General features: G+C 38.7%; 2 protein-coding genes and 1 long non-coding RNA gene across 5 annotated transcripts in view; 2 read left to right on the top strand and 1 right to left on the bottom strand.

The window, feature by feature from the left end:
- Window positions 1-12,687, top strand: part of LOC138047184 (uncharacterized) — a 15,017-nt gene extending 2,330 nt beyond the window's left edge. The window contains exons 2-3 of one of the 2 annotated variants that reach the window (XM_068893926.1): window positions 9,381-9,875; window positions 11,545-12,687. In XM_068893926.1, the coding sequence (XP_068750027.1) occupies window positions 9,500-9,875; window positions 11,545-12,008 (840 nt within the window). In that variant the 5' untranslated portion in view covers window positions 9,381-9,499 and the 3' untranslated portion in view covers window positions 12,009-12,687. The remainder of the gene's footprint in view (window positions 1-9,380; window positions 9,876-11,544) is intronic. The other variant, XM_068893925.1, reaches the window with a different exon arrangement.
- On the bottom strand, window positions 4,192-9,166 carry LOC138047187 (uncharacterized). 2 transcript variants are annotated; one of them, XR_011131793.1, is made up of 4 exons: window positions 9,040-9,166; window positions 4,647-4,722; window positions 4,529-4,566; window positions 4,192-4,330 (listed from the first exon to the last, which is right to left on the bottom strand). It is a non-coding gene; the product is annotated as an uncharacterized lncRNA (long non-coding RNA). The 2 variants fall into 2 exon arrangements; XR_011131794.1 differs by lacking the exon at window positions 4,529-4,566 and having other exon boundaries at window positions 4,196-4,330.
- LOC138044969 (uncharacterized) lies at window positions 4,282-7,623 on the top strand. The gene is made up of 3 exons (XM_068891337.1): window positions 4,282-4,399; window positions 4,559-4,642; window positions 4,892-7,623. The coding sequence occupies exon 3, from the start codon at window positions 4,990-4,992 to the stop codon at window positions 7,621-7,623; it is 2,634 nt and encodes an 877-aa protein (XP_068747438.1). The 5' UTR covers window positions 4,282-4,399; window positions 4,559-4,642; window positions 4,892-4,989.
- Window positions 12,688-14,414: the final 1,727 nt, after the last annotated feature.

Below are 14,414 nucleotides of genomic sequence, written 5' to 3' on the forward strand. Positions count from 1 at the left end.
GATCACATAATTTCTTATACAATGTGGATGAGATGTCAACACTTATAATATTTTTCTAAGGCTACAAATACCGGTAATTGAACCTGCATGCCTTCTTTATGGGATTGAGGGGGCAGAAAAATTCCAAATTGCAATCAAAAATCATGTAATTACTTTCCAGTTATCTAGTCATTAAAATCACCGTCAAACAAAAAGTTGTCAAGGAATGAAATATGATCTGGTGACTCAAAATCGATTGTTGTTGAAGAACGGATGGCCCCTGCAGTAGCCATTAAATCTCGATGTTCTCGTGAATGGCCTAAACTGGTACAGGTAGCCACTCCTCTAGACGTTGTGGAAGCACTTTTTTAATTCTTCTGCAAAGCCAGTCTGCTCTTCTGTTGATGGGATCTTAAAACTGCATTGGAACTTGATGTTGTTGAACTCTCCAGAGGGGTCAGTGGAGCACTTACCTGTTTTTCTGCTGCTGAAGGGTGAGCTTGAGGCACATTTTCTTTTCCTGCCATGTCCAATACATCTCTCACATGTAGCCTCGTGTCTTCTGACATGTGTTTTATTGTGTGCCAGATTCTACTTCCTTTCCGCTGGTTCTCTCGTGCCACCCTTCTTCCATTCTCTAAATTGATCTTGCGTTTTAACTGCAAATCTTTCTTTGTGTCTTCATCATCTGAGTCTGGCACCCGCCCAATTTCTTGTCTGCCCACCATCGGTATCTCTGATCTGATTTTATTTATTTCCTCTTTTGTTAGCTCCTGTTCCAACTTTTTCTGTGCCTCTTCCACTGCTCTGTCTCTCTTTTCCTACAGCAAAAGTTAACATAACAACGTTGTTACCAGTGCAATAATATTATTGTTTGTCAATGCAAACTGGCTATGCGATTGAATATTTAGCCTTTACCCAAGAGATTTCAATTTCATGAGAAGCCGTGTACCGTTGGTATACCACCATCTATGTTGACACCAATTTGCCTCTCACTGCTGGCTGCTTTGGCGTGATTGTGCTCAAACCCTCATAAAAGACAAGAGTGACTTCTGCATATTTTGGATTAGACCAGGCACCAGTATTTAAATAATTTATATTGAAATAAGGCAAGTGTTACCATGGTTAATCGGTTCCTTCTGTTGATGAATCTCTGACGTCGCCTCTTCTCCTGGTCTGCTTTAGTTATTTGCTGATGTCTCTGACTACGGTAAATTATACCGCTTGACCCTTTTTATGATCACTCCTCTTGAAGGTGGTACCACAGCATTGCCATCTTCATCAAATGCCATCATTTCATGAATGTACTGGTATATTTCATTGCAAAGGGAAGGATCAATTTCAGACCAAGGCACTGTTAATGGAGTTAATGAAACAAATTACTGTAAAATCTTCAGGAAAAGTCAAAATTAAATCAAAATAATAACAATGGAGTCTATCATTTCCATCTATTGACTGCAGAAACATGAAGTACTTTAATTAGAGAGCTCTTGGTATCAAATCTAGGATATTATTTTTTATCCCTATTCGACTGATTCAAAGTCAATCTTAACAAATTAACCTCTACATCAATGTTCCTATGAAACAGAAAAATAAAATTCAGTTGAAATGTCTTTAAAAGTCCAATAAAAGGTTTTTTAAATCCACAATTAATTGAGAAAAAAATTCCCTGTGTACTTTGTTGACACCCAACGCCATTGCAGCACAAGGCAACTCATAATCCATATCCGGGCGGGATGGTCTTACACATTGAATGCTAACTGCAAGCAAAAATGGTTTAACTTTACTGGGATCAATACGGTCTTTAAATTCATATTGAAATGCATCCTTCATTACATCCTATCAAATATTATACAAAAGCAACCTGTTAGACGTCTATAGTCCTTATACAAATTGCCAAGCGCTTCATTTGCTGTGTGAACAGACACAAACTTGCACACATTTAAGTGTGGACATCTGTAAAATCGACCGGGAATATAGAGATCTAACAATTGAATAACAGCATGAAAATTACAAACAACGCTAATAACAAATCACAAGATAGCCTTAGTGCATCTTTCCATGAAAATTAAAATTGAGCTCACTCCGATTAATAATTTTATTTCAGACAACGTTAAAATTTCACACCTCCGGTAATATTTATGGACTTCCACGCTTACGTGATATATATTTTTCATCAATCATCTAATCTTCTGTTCTGAAATCCCAATATCTTTGGTTATACTTACCAAAGGCACAGATTGTGACGTAATAGTAGACTAAAATGAGAAACAATGAACGAGAAACGTGGTTAAAGAGAGTGTACACGGCTCTCTGCGAAGTAAACCACTTATCTTCAATTAATTGGCTTAATTGATGTACTTACGTGATTCTTCTTTACTGTTTGCTCGAGTTTTGAGCTCAGGGCATTTCTTGAGGCAGGATTATTCAACAGGACTTGAATCAGTTCTTCCGGATTCTCGACTTCCATGCTTAAGTATTCCCGTTTGTTAATTTACGAAAAAATCACGCTTGAAAACCAAGGAGAGAAGGCGGAGTAAATTGTTACGAATCCCGTCAAATCTTCGCAAAGAAAGTCACGCAATTCTTCGCTTACGATTTTCCTGTCGTGGGTCGTGCGTACGTCAATAATTCGGGATGATTATCATAGTAATAGGGTGTTGCTAATGAGAAAATTGAAACTATTTCGTCTCGGCTGACATAATTTCAAGAAATGGCCGAAAGTAACTCTGACACCGGTTATAGGAAGTGTTTTTGCCCCAATTGTCACGGTTGTTTGCGAGCACGAAGAACGGTATACAGGCATCACAAACTGTTTGGGTTGGACCGTTCAAGATGGTCAGGATGCTACAGTGAAAGTAACCAGCCAGCCAAAAAAGCGAGGTTTTCGGATTCTCACAAGCCGGATTTGGAAGGTGAATTTTGTCAACATTTTGTTTTGATCTTGACATGTATAGATGGTTTTCCCCGGTGGTTTTCACAGTGACGTCATCAAATTCTGAAACCAAAACTGCAATTTGTTTTGAATTTTTAACTTTCAGAGGTTGAAGATGTTCTAGAAATAAATCTTTTTTCAAGTTTCGAGTTATATGACATCTTTCGTTGCGAAAATACAGTACGGCTGTATTTTGAATTTACGAATTGTCACCTTGCGTGACACCATGATACAAAGTTGTTTGCTTAAAAATATATCAATGACTATGAATCTCAGCAGGCTGAGCGTTTCAAGTACATTAGGAGATGTGTCTTACATATGTATTGCATCTCATGAGCGAAAAGAAAGTTATTTCATCGCCAAGTGAATTCCAGATGTTCCTGTCGATTTCTGGTCGCCATAATGGTGCTCAACAATGGTGTACCACATTGTGGAAAGTTACGTGAAACGCTTCGCCAAATAACTCAGAAACAATTAACCGGACAGACCTGAAAATTGGTGTGGTGATTTAAAAATGTGTCTCATAGAACAATCCAATTTTTTGGCTTATTTCGTTGAACGGTTGATTTTATTTCTTTGTTGCCACTTGCTCCACAATGAGTCCAGTTCCCTCTTTCATTGTTACAGTAATGATATATCTTTGCACGTCCACGTAATGTAACTGGCAGAAGAGAAGACAAAAAAGAGGTTTTTATCAGAGCTACAGGGACCGTGGAGAGAGAGGGGTTGCTACCTTTTTTGCTTGGGTTGATTCTTCAGTGCATGAGGTGGGTGGGGGGGGGGGGGTACTTGGGTCAATTAATACTGGGCGGGGACATACTGAAGACACAAAACACATCTAATATACCACCTCCAGAGGTTAGATCTCTTATCAAAAGATCTTATTACATGCCTTTATCATTCCCGTCTTCTCCAGGTCAGGGGAGAGGGGGATACACTTAAAATAAATAAGCTCAATTAAACATATATACATATATATATTATGCATATATATTTCTTATTTAGCACTTAAGTGCAATGTAAAATTAATGATATAGCAAAAATTAATATTTACAAAAACATCATGACATGATGATGGTACCCACTCAATTGACACACAGGTGAAAATCTGGACATAAATGAATCTGCAGTGGAGGATCAATTTGAATACAGCATTGGTTGTATAGAAGAAAACAGAAAGAGTGCCATGAAAGGTAACTGCAAGTCTGCCATTTGCGTTACAAGTCAAAATTAACATCTAACATCAAATTCAATTATAATGTCATCTATTCCACATGAAACGAAGGACATAGAGGTTTTTGCTTGCAGTCTGTGTTTTTTCTGCATTAATTAAGCATGCTTTTGTAGAAGTTATGAATATGCTTTAATATTATTCGATTTCAGTTGTCTCATGTGATGTCCAGGAACTGGAAGTATCTGTAAAAGAAAATGAGTTGGGAAATAGTTGTAGTGATGGTGAAGAACATAGACTGGATGAATTACAAGGTAAACTGGCTAGCACCAGCTGATTTATCCATATCAGAATACACTGAATTAATTTTTAGACGTCGTTAGAACAGACTTGGAAAGATTCCAATGGGATTTGTCACAAGTATCAGTGTTAACCTAGCGTACTATAGTAATGAAAATCTTTTGTTCCTGCAGATGAGGACCTAGTAGGGAAATATGAAAATGAAAGTGAGTTTGAAGACAGCTCTGATGAAGAACGAGGAATCAATGCTTTGAAAGGTACCTTGCTCAACCATCAGTACATAATTTCTCTAGAGATCCATCTCCATCTCTGGCAATGTCCAAAGGTATTGTAGCCCCTGAGAATGAGATAGATTTAAAAAATGGTTATAATTATTATAATAAAAGTGAATTCTGTGTTGATTTACAAAATATGCAATTGAAATGTCTGAACACCCCAATAGACATATCAAAACTGTGAAGCAAGCATTACACAAAAATTTTTTTTTTGGATTCACATCATTTTAGGTTTTTTTGGTATATCAGAGGGTGAAACTGATCAGTCTGGAGAGACTACAGAATCCAGAAATGAAAAGGAAAGTCAACCAGAGGAAGCCAACCCATTGATGACATTACCTGTAATAAATGACAAAAGCAACTGGAAAAACGAGTGTCATGGACAGGAGGAGAGAAAGGATGAAGAGGAGAAATCATCTAACTTAATTCGCTGGATTTCCCTCTTACTTTTGCGCATAAAGCTTCAATATAACTTATCCAACACTTTGTTTACTGTATTGTTAAACCTTATCTACTTTATTTTTTTTGTGCTTCGTCATCCACTTCATTTGATTTTTCCAAAGACAATTAGTGAACTTGAATTAATTTCAGATTTAAAGGTACTTAACAAGACAAAAATCTTTGCTGTCTGTCCCAATCCAAAGTGTGCATGTTTATATAGTATTGATGAAATCAGTTGTAAGGTGAATGGGAAGCAAAGGGCAGAAATCTGTAACAAGAAACTTTGGGGTAAAAGGTGCAACACAGAACTATCTTTTGAAAAAAAATTATCATTTGGTAGAACCAAGATGGTTCCTTTCAAGACATATCCATTTTTACCTCCTTCAGAGTGGATTAAAATGTTTTTTAAGCAAGAACAATTCTTGCACCTAATTAGAAACCGCCCTGAACCTTCAAAAACCGAGTACAGGGATATCTGGGATGGAAAGATTTTGCAACAGTTCCTGATGGATCCTGATGACATGACAAAGCCGCTGCTAAAGGATAAAATGAATTTGGCATTGCTGCTCTATCTAGATTTCTTTAACCCATTCCAAAGGGCTGTCTACTCCTGTGGAGCCATCTATATGAGTGTACTGAACATCCCAAAGAGTCAGCGCTTCAAAGCAAGGTGGTCAATGCTTATCGGCTTGATACCAGGTCCATCAGAGCCAGAAGGTCATGTCAATACCTATTTATCACCCATCATTGATGACCTAATTACATTATACTCTGGAATTCAGATCAATTCATTGGGTCCGGGGAAAATATTCAGCCGCTCTATTCTTCTTCCCATCTTGGCTGACCTCCCAGCCTCAAGAAAGGTGTCACAGTACAAAAGTCACAAAGCAGATCTGCCCTGTGATAAATGTTGCTTCCAGGCAGTTCGTGAAAAAGGGACGATTGGAGCAAGTGGCAAGATGAGTTTTTACTCAGACTCAAGCAAAAGTTTTCCATACCGGACTGACAAAGAGGTTAGGAAGGCAATGAACACTTACAGAAAGGCTGCAAACAAAGCAACTGCTCAAACCCTTTCCCAAAAATCAGGTGTGAAGTATAGTGAACTCATTCGTCTGCCATATTTTGATATGGTTCAAAATTTCCTAATTGATCCCATGCACAACATTTTGATGGGCCTTGTATCAGACATTGGTGAAGTTCTGATATCCAATAGCAATGATATGTTGACAGACAAAGAAATTGAAATACTGGCAAGCAGATTGAGTGCTCTGAGGGTTCCCTATGATGTTGGGAGACTACCAAAGACAATGCTAGAAAAGATGTCTGCACGTGGTTTGAAAGCCCAGCAATGGAAAAATTTCATTGTGACTTATGCCCGGGTATGCCTATGGAACATTGTGCCATACACGTTCTATGACACCACCAAATGTCTTGCTGAAGCAGTTGAACTTATGTTGAAGGACCCCATCATGAGGCATGAGGTAGATGATATTTCCTGTCTTCTCCAAAAACACCATAAACTGTATGCTAGGGTGCTTGGAAAGTATGCCGTAAGTGTGAATTACCACATGGCACTACACATTCCTGAGCTTATTCAGAATTGGGGCCCCCCAACAAGCTGGTGGTGCTTTCCGTACGAACGACACATTGGCCTTTTAGGTGACATGAACAACAGTGGAAAAACTGTGGAAGAAGAAATTTTTCGTAACTTTGTTGTGCAGCACTTAATTAGTACTTCAAAGATCCCAACATTAGACATCTTCCAAGAAAAATCCATCCCTTCGCAACTGAAGCCATTCCTTAATCAGTGCCTAGATGATCATAGTGCAGAAAGGCAGGAGGAATGGTCAGTTTACCTCAGAATACAAGCAGAACGCTTTTTTAATGGGCTTGATTGCATTTATAAACTAGCTCCATCCAGAACACAAGGAACATTGGACACTCAGTTGAGAGTGGAAAGAGAAGATTTCCCAGAAGAAATAGCCAAACAGTGGAGAGTTCAGATGTTGCCACCACGAAGAATGAAACAAAGACCAAAACTTGAATATTTTATTGAACCTAAAAACTACTTGTCACACATTTATGACGATTCACTGTTGTCCGTTGAGCCATGCATTGACACATTTGATAGATGTGATGTAAATGGTTCCACTTTCTCTTCAGCATACAACAGAACAGACAGAGGTCAAACAGCCCTTGTTTATTGTGTGGACAAGTTAGATGGGAGTGATAGTGAGGATGTTTCTCCCTATTTTATTCAGGTTAATTTCTTTTTCACTGCACGTGTCCACTTGAAAGGGTCAAATGGAGCCACTAGCATGAAGGTACACCATCTGGCAAACGTTAACTGGTTTCACTTTGCCAACAAGAACCATGCTTCTGACAAATTAGCTGGATTGCCAGCCTTGAAAAGCACTTTTTATCGTGGAGATCATATTGTCAATGTGAGAAGGTTGATACGTAGGGTGACTACACTTCAAGTTAAGAAGAACTATCAGTTAGTGGCTAATCTGAGTCGATGACTACATTACGTACCTTGAGTATCGCAATCAGTGAAACCCACAGAGTAACCCACTAAAACTGTAGGATGATGCTTCAGAAGACTGGCCAATAACTACTTAAACTTCCTCAATTACCCAGATATCCATTCTGTATAGCACTTAAGAAGATGAAGGTTCAGGCCCAAGTGGTCTTGTCCAAAATGCATGACACAGGTCATTTTAAGGAAAGTTACCAAATAATAATATTACTTGAGAAATTTGGGTAATCAAATGGTGACAAATGAAATTAGGGCATAATTTTACAACATGTTTTGTCCAAAATCAAATAATTTCCATTGATTAGCTACATTGTTTTAAACTTACTCCTTAATTCTCAAACCTAGATACCATGTTGGTAATGTAGGAAAAGTTGCAATGGCAACATTGTAATTTCACATGTCAAATTAAAAATGAACCCTTAAATTTCGTTCCAAAATTAAGGAGTAATTTGTCACCCATGTTATTAGCCAAATAATTACTTGAGAAACGTTGGGAAGATAAATTTCAATCTATAAGATAGATGTACATGTACATTGTATTTCTGGTTTGATAAGTGCAATTGTTAGTTTTACTAATTACAATAACTGTCAAAATTCTTATGCACTGATTGGTTTGTGGCCATGAACTACATGTGTAACACGATTGAGCACATGCTGTCTCAACAAATGTGAAACCAAACAGTAGGGTGATTTTGTTACATTGTACTTTTTTCCCCAAGTTATTGTCAGTTGTCTGTGGTCTGTACTCTTATAGAACATAGAAAATGTTGGCTCGTAGTTCCACTTGAAACTTGAATATTTCAAGACATTAAATGCTGTATAATGGTACAGATTAAAGAAAACTGATGTCAATTTTATAATTACATGTAAGCTTTTATCATTAAAATGATAATTAAATTCAATTTTTTCCAAATTATGTTTAGCAATTACCAGTAGATTTATTAAAGGTTTCAACAAATCATCTAATTAGATACTGCAATATAATCTGGAAGCACAGCAACTGATAAAAAGGGATTAAATAGGCCTGGCTGGTCACTATTCACTTAATATGGCTCTTGAAGGAAATAGGGTTGGTTTCCATCGAGTTCTAATATTTCACGAAAATGTTTAATCATACGACCTGAAATACATCAAGAGTTGGGACATAAAAAATAATTGCTTTGCATTATAACTACAAATTGAACACACCAAAGCACACTTTTGCATACACAAGAGACAATAATATAATGTGCAACCTTGACAATACTGTAAATTTCAGTGAAGTTTCCAACGATTTACCATTGTTTAAGCTCGCTTCTCACAACATGTGCAATGTCTTCAAACAAATGATCAATACATCCAAATAAAAATTGCTTCAACATGCAAATACAAGATCAATAACAGGTGACAGCTGACTTACCAAAAGAATGCTCTCAGACACCTCACACACTGCCAGTCGTTTTCTTGCCCAATATCATGGAAATCACACTTTTTTTTCTCCTCCGTGTATCGCACGTTGTCACAAGTGCTTATTTTAAACATGATTCAGATTTTAATAAGTTAGTAACGATATTGAATCCACGAACAATTTCAAGAAAGCAACGAATCCTAAGTTATGATTCCACCAATGATTTTTCGGGCTGCTGGAATCATACCACGTGATTCAGGTGAATCGTATTTGATTCCAGTGTCGATTTTCCAAGTGTGGATAAATCATCATGTGATTGGTGTTATGATTATCCAGCCTTGAAAAATCATAAGCAACAATTCCAATGCCCTGTTAAATCACCTTGTGAATTTAACAACATAATTCCACAAGTAAATTTCCTGTGTTAATAGTTCAAGTTGTTTATTTCAAGGCACCTAAAGCTTATCCTTTGATGTCGTCAATGGCTCTTTCGAAAATTGCGTTTTCGTTCATCATTATTTTTGCGGCCTTCAACTTAGCAACTTTGTCCCCGAACGTAAACAATGTCTTTGCTCAACTGTGCAACATCCTTCGTTCTTGGATGCCTTCAGTTACCGACAGCGTTGAGGAAATTATCCTAAGAATGCACAAGTACTGCACAGAGAGGTTGTTTGAAGACCTGCAACGAGGAATAACAATGCTGATTACCCTGTTTGAGAGAGTTTGTGCCTTAATACAACCAGCCTTCAAGAATTTGTTCAACGTTGTCACGGATGGTTTGCTTTTACTGCACAACAATGGAATGAGTTACACAGACGAAATTTTACAACAAGCCCTCGGTATTGATGGTTAGTCTCTATGGCCATTTAATATTGCCTTGTAATAAGATTACCACATTTTTAACATTAGAGATACACTCATGCAGAAAACTCCTATCTGCAACCCCACCAAAGGATACCGTGCATCGGTGGCTCAGTTGGGCTGCCATGCGGGAGGCCCGTGCGGGAGGCCCGTGCGGGAGGTTGTGAGTTCAACTCCGGCCGGACCAACACTCGGGATCTTTAAATAACTGAGGAGAAAGTGCTGCCTTTGTCATTTGCAAATGGTTAGACTTTCATCTGCAAATGGTTAGACTTTCAAGTCTTCTCAGATAAGGACTATAAACCGTAGGCCCCGTCTCACAAATAACTTCTATGTTCATTAGTTCCCTGTGGGACGTTAAGAACCCACACACTATTCGAGAAGCGTAGGGGATGAAGTTCCTGGTGTTGTGGCTGTCCTCTGTGAGTATATGGGTGGGTGGATATAGCAGGTCCACATCAGCTGAATAGTTGCCAAAACTTCAACCTGCTGAAACAAATAAATAACAAATAACAAGTACCTAAAAATAAAATCGAAAGAATTGGTATGTTGCAGGAGCCCATGAGTAGGAGCAATTTATTTTTAGATTGCATTTCCCGCGAAAGAGACTCCCGCAGGAGCCCGATGACCAATCACAGGAAACTAACTTGACGTCATAGCGTCATCGAACTGGAACTGCCTTTGTTGTTTTGCGGCAAAGGTAGTCCAAAAATAGATTGGTCTGTAAAAATGCTGTGACATTAGTATGGGAGTTGCTCACTCTTACTCGTGGGCTTCTGTATGTTGTTAGTACTTTTGAGATTGGAGCGATTCTAGAATACCCAGCCATCTTTTCACAGCATAAATCTGTTGGTCCCACACTGCTGTAGTCGAAATCTAAAAGGAATTCAGTGGGTGTATGGCCAGTGCTCCCACAGACATGAACTAAGTGGTATTCCGCGAGTATATAACTATTGCCTCCCCCAGTCCTGCACTCCTGTAGTCGAAAGCTAAGTGGATTTCGTGGAGTGTGTAACTGTTGTTCTCGCAGGCCCGCACTGGGTGTGTAGCCAGTGCTCCCGAAGTCCCGCAGTCATGAACTAAGTGAAATTCAGCAATTGTATAACTAGTGCTCCCGCAGTCCCTGTCTTCATCCAGGCCCGACTCTTTTAGAATGAGTAGGTAATAATCAAGTATTAATGTGTTCTTTTGCGTTGTGTTTGTTCTTGTGCAACTCTATTAGAACGAGTGTTACTGAGGGCTTTTATTCTTTTGCGTATAGGCGACTACGGGAGCAGGGTTTTAAGTTCCAGATTTTAGTGGCCGGGTATTCTAGAATCTAGCCTTTAGAAAGTTGTCTGAAGGTTGTAATTTCATTAACTTATTTGATAGTAATTTTCTTTTCATCCTTTGAGGGAGTGGGAGGGAGTTGCAAAAAAGAAGTAGTAGAATTACCCTTCTCCTTTTTGTGTGTAAGGGACCTAATTTCATGCAGGAACAAGTGCCTTCAATCCTTGGCTCCATTGATTGCACTGGAAAAAAAGATAAGACTATGGTATTCAAATTGGACCCTTGTTACCATGATAAACAGGCATTGTAAAAAAGTTTTTAAAAAAGCTGCAACCTTTAATCATCTTTTGTACCATTAATGGCTTCTTTTTCCCTTTGATCTTACAGGAGCTGCTTTACCAGATCATGGGGGAACAACAAGTAACAAACTTTTATCTCTAATTCTATTTCTCTTTTGGATCATCTTGGCCCTAGTTTGCATTTCCAGACTGTCCTACAATAAATTTTTCCTTCTGATGTCCAGCACATTCCTCTTGCATGCATTTTTGGGTCCTGTCTGGTGCATACGAAGACTGGCATTTGGCATTGGAACTTCTCTTTGGTTAGGCTCTCTTATCTCAAGCAAACCAATACCTGCTGCAATTACTGTCTTAATCGCTTTTACTCTGACAGGATTCAGAAAATGGAGGAAGGAAATTGCCATTACAAACAATACCAAAGACATGTTGAAGTTGAGTGAACTGTTAGAACAGAGACTTCATGGAATAGAAAAGAAATTAGATGTTTTAGTATTAAAGATAAGTGCCATTAATGATACTCCGCCTGAAAATGTGACATTTGACAGATCTTGAAGAGCAGGCCACCCGGTTTTCACCCCGCATTCTGATCCAAGGGGCTACGACACTTTATTTCTGCCTTGGTTTTGGTCCAAAGTAGAGCGATTTTCAATTGAGTGTCGAAAGTGATTAGCAAATTACTTTGGTTTTGCATCTACATTTACTTTGAACACTCAGTGATTGGTTCAAAGTTCTCACGCCACTTTTTCAACCAATCAGAAGTGAAACATTTTCCCGTCCTTGTGTCGGCTACATTTAATTACTTAGAGTTTTGGTTGGTTATAAACTGGATTGTCTCCCTCCTTTTTGATTGGCCAAAGTAATTACTTTGGTTTTGGTTTTGGTTTTACGACACCCATTTGAAAACCGCTCTAATTGGCACCAATTCTAAAACACTTACTGGCACTTGAAATGTTAACGGGAAAAAATTAATGTATTTGCATAAATATGGATGTGGTGCTACCAGAAGTCATTTTCAGTTGTAACACACTAAGGGATACCAATCCTCCAAATTTTTTCAAAGGTTCAGCAATAACTGACCCTCCCCAAGGAGTAGGGGACCTTTCCAAGGGCCCTTGCTGGCATGATCTTTATTCTTTGCCTGCAGGCATCTCTAAAATGAAGTTTTGGATCTGCTGTTACGACAGATGAATTTGTTGTGTTTCAATAAATTTAATTAAAGTACACTTTAAGCTCACACAGATAATTTTAATTCTGCCATATAGGCTTGAAATTAAGAAGGTAGCTTGTGTGAACAGGTTCTTGTAACTTTTGATAGCAAGATGCCTCTAACAAGCGAATTGGTATTTTAATGAGACAAGATGAAAAGAAATGACACTAATCTTATTCCCAAAGTCTCCCTTCCTGTCTTCTGTCCCTTGGGCAAGAAAGATCTGGTCATGTTTGTGCAAACACAAGGCGCGTGGTGGCGTTTACGTAGGATGCTGCTGTTTGTGTAAAATGTGAACGTTGGTTGCAAATGTCACTGATATTCCTGAAGCCAACTGAGAGTCACAAGGGACGTGGTAAAAGCGCTAAGGACATTTCTCTAGCCAGTCACTTCTTCAAAAACTTGACCTTTTCCTTTTAGGTCACGCGCGCATAAATGCCACAACACACGAAGCGAAAATTTCTGTAACAAAAACCAAATAAATTGAAGGCATTATATAACTTCAGTAGCAATGCAGTTCTTACCGCGTTTGTACCGACTTAAGCGTTTTCAAGAATCACTCTTATTTGTATGTGCGGTGCTCACCTTCAATAATAGGCAATTTTAGTTACATTTCCTTACGGCGGAACCGGAAATGGAGGCAGACGTGTAATATTCTCGCGTTCATCGTTCTTATATCGCGCTTGAGTGACAAAATCACTTTCAAAGGAGGCTTACGTTGCTACTGTAGCTCCTAAAACAAACGAAGATCATTTGAGCGATACTTTTTTCTGCAAATTCAGTCTAAAAAGAAGGGAAGTGGTGTGTGTGTGTTGGTTGGCGCGAAAATAAAAAGAGACATGCATGTGCACGCGGTATGTCCATTCATTGCTAGCAGACGTCCCTTTCTTTTTACGTTCTTTGGCCTGACGAGTGTACGGGAGCACTGACTGTGCAATATCAACCCAAGAGCTTCGTGACAGGCAGGTGGCTAATTAGCATATCTGACTACCATGAAACATGTGAAAGTGGTCTGCCTTGGCATCCTACTTAGGAACTTTAGGAAAGTTATTTTCACACGATAATGTTTAAAGCTGAATAGCTTGTGGGTCGTGCACAAATGTAATCAAATCAAATTAATACATATCAAATCATATTGGTTTTTGAGGAGAGGGGAAAACCGGAGTACCCAGAGAAAAAGCTCCCAGATCTGGGAATCGAACCTGGGCCACGTTGGTGGGAGGCGAGGCAATTTTCCCTTTCCTAAACAAGCGATGCCATAGACCTAATCGGCTAACTCAATGTTGTACCCAATTCAAATCTCCCGGGACTAAGATTCTTTGTTTACTGTATTTGCATGATAATGTAGCATTCATATTTAAATGATATGGAAATACCCGGAACAAAACGTTACAATACAATACAATACATACTTAATTGACCGCTCCCCAAAGGGGCTTTTCAGGGCCAATGAAACAATCAACGAAACAACAGAACACAACAACAACAACTGTTAAGAATCCCAACTGGCCGGAGGCAAACCAGTTGGCTATTTACAAGTGCTACATGGTTCAACTTACAAGTGCTCCCTGGTTCAACTTCCCAGCTGCACTTGTAAATAGCCAACTGGTTTGCCTCCGGCCAGTTGGGATTCTTAACAGTTGTTGTTGTTGTGTTCTGTTGTTTCGTTGATTGTTTCATTGGCCCTGAAAAGCCCCTTTGGGGAATGCTACATTATCATGCAAATACAGTAAACAAAGAATCTTAGTCCC

Source organism: Montipora capricornis, chromosome 4 (genome assembly GCF_036669925.1).
Source record: "Montipora capricornis isolate CH-2021 chromosome 4, ASM3666992v2, whole genome shotgun sequence".
Classification (NCBI taxonomy): domain Eukaryota; kingdom Metazoa; phylum Cnidaria; class Anthozoa; order Scleractinia; family Acroporidae; genus Montipora; species Montipora capricornis.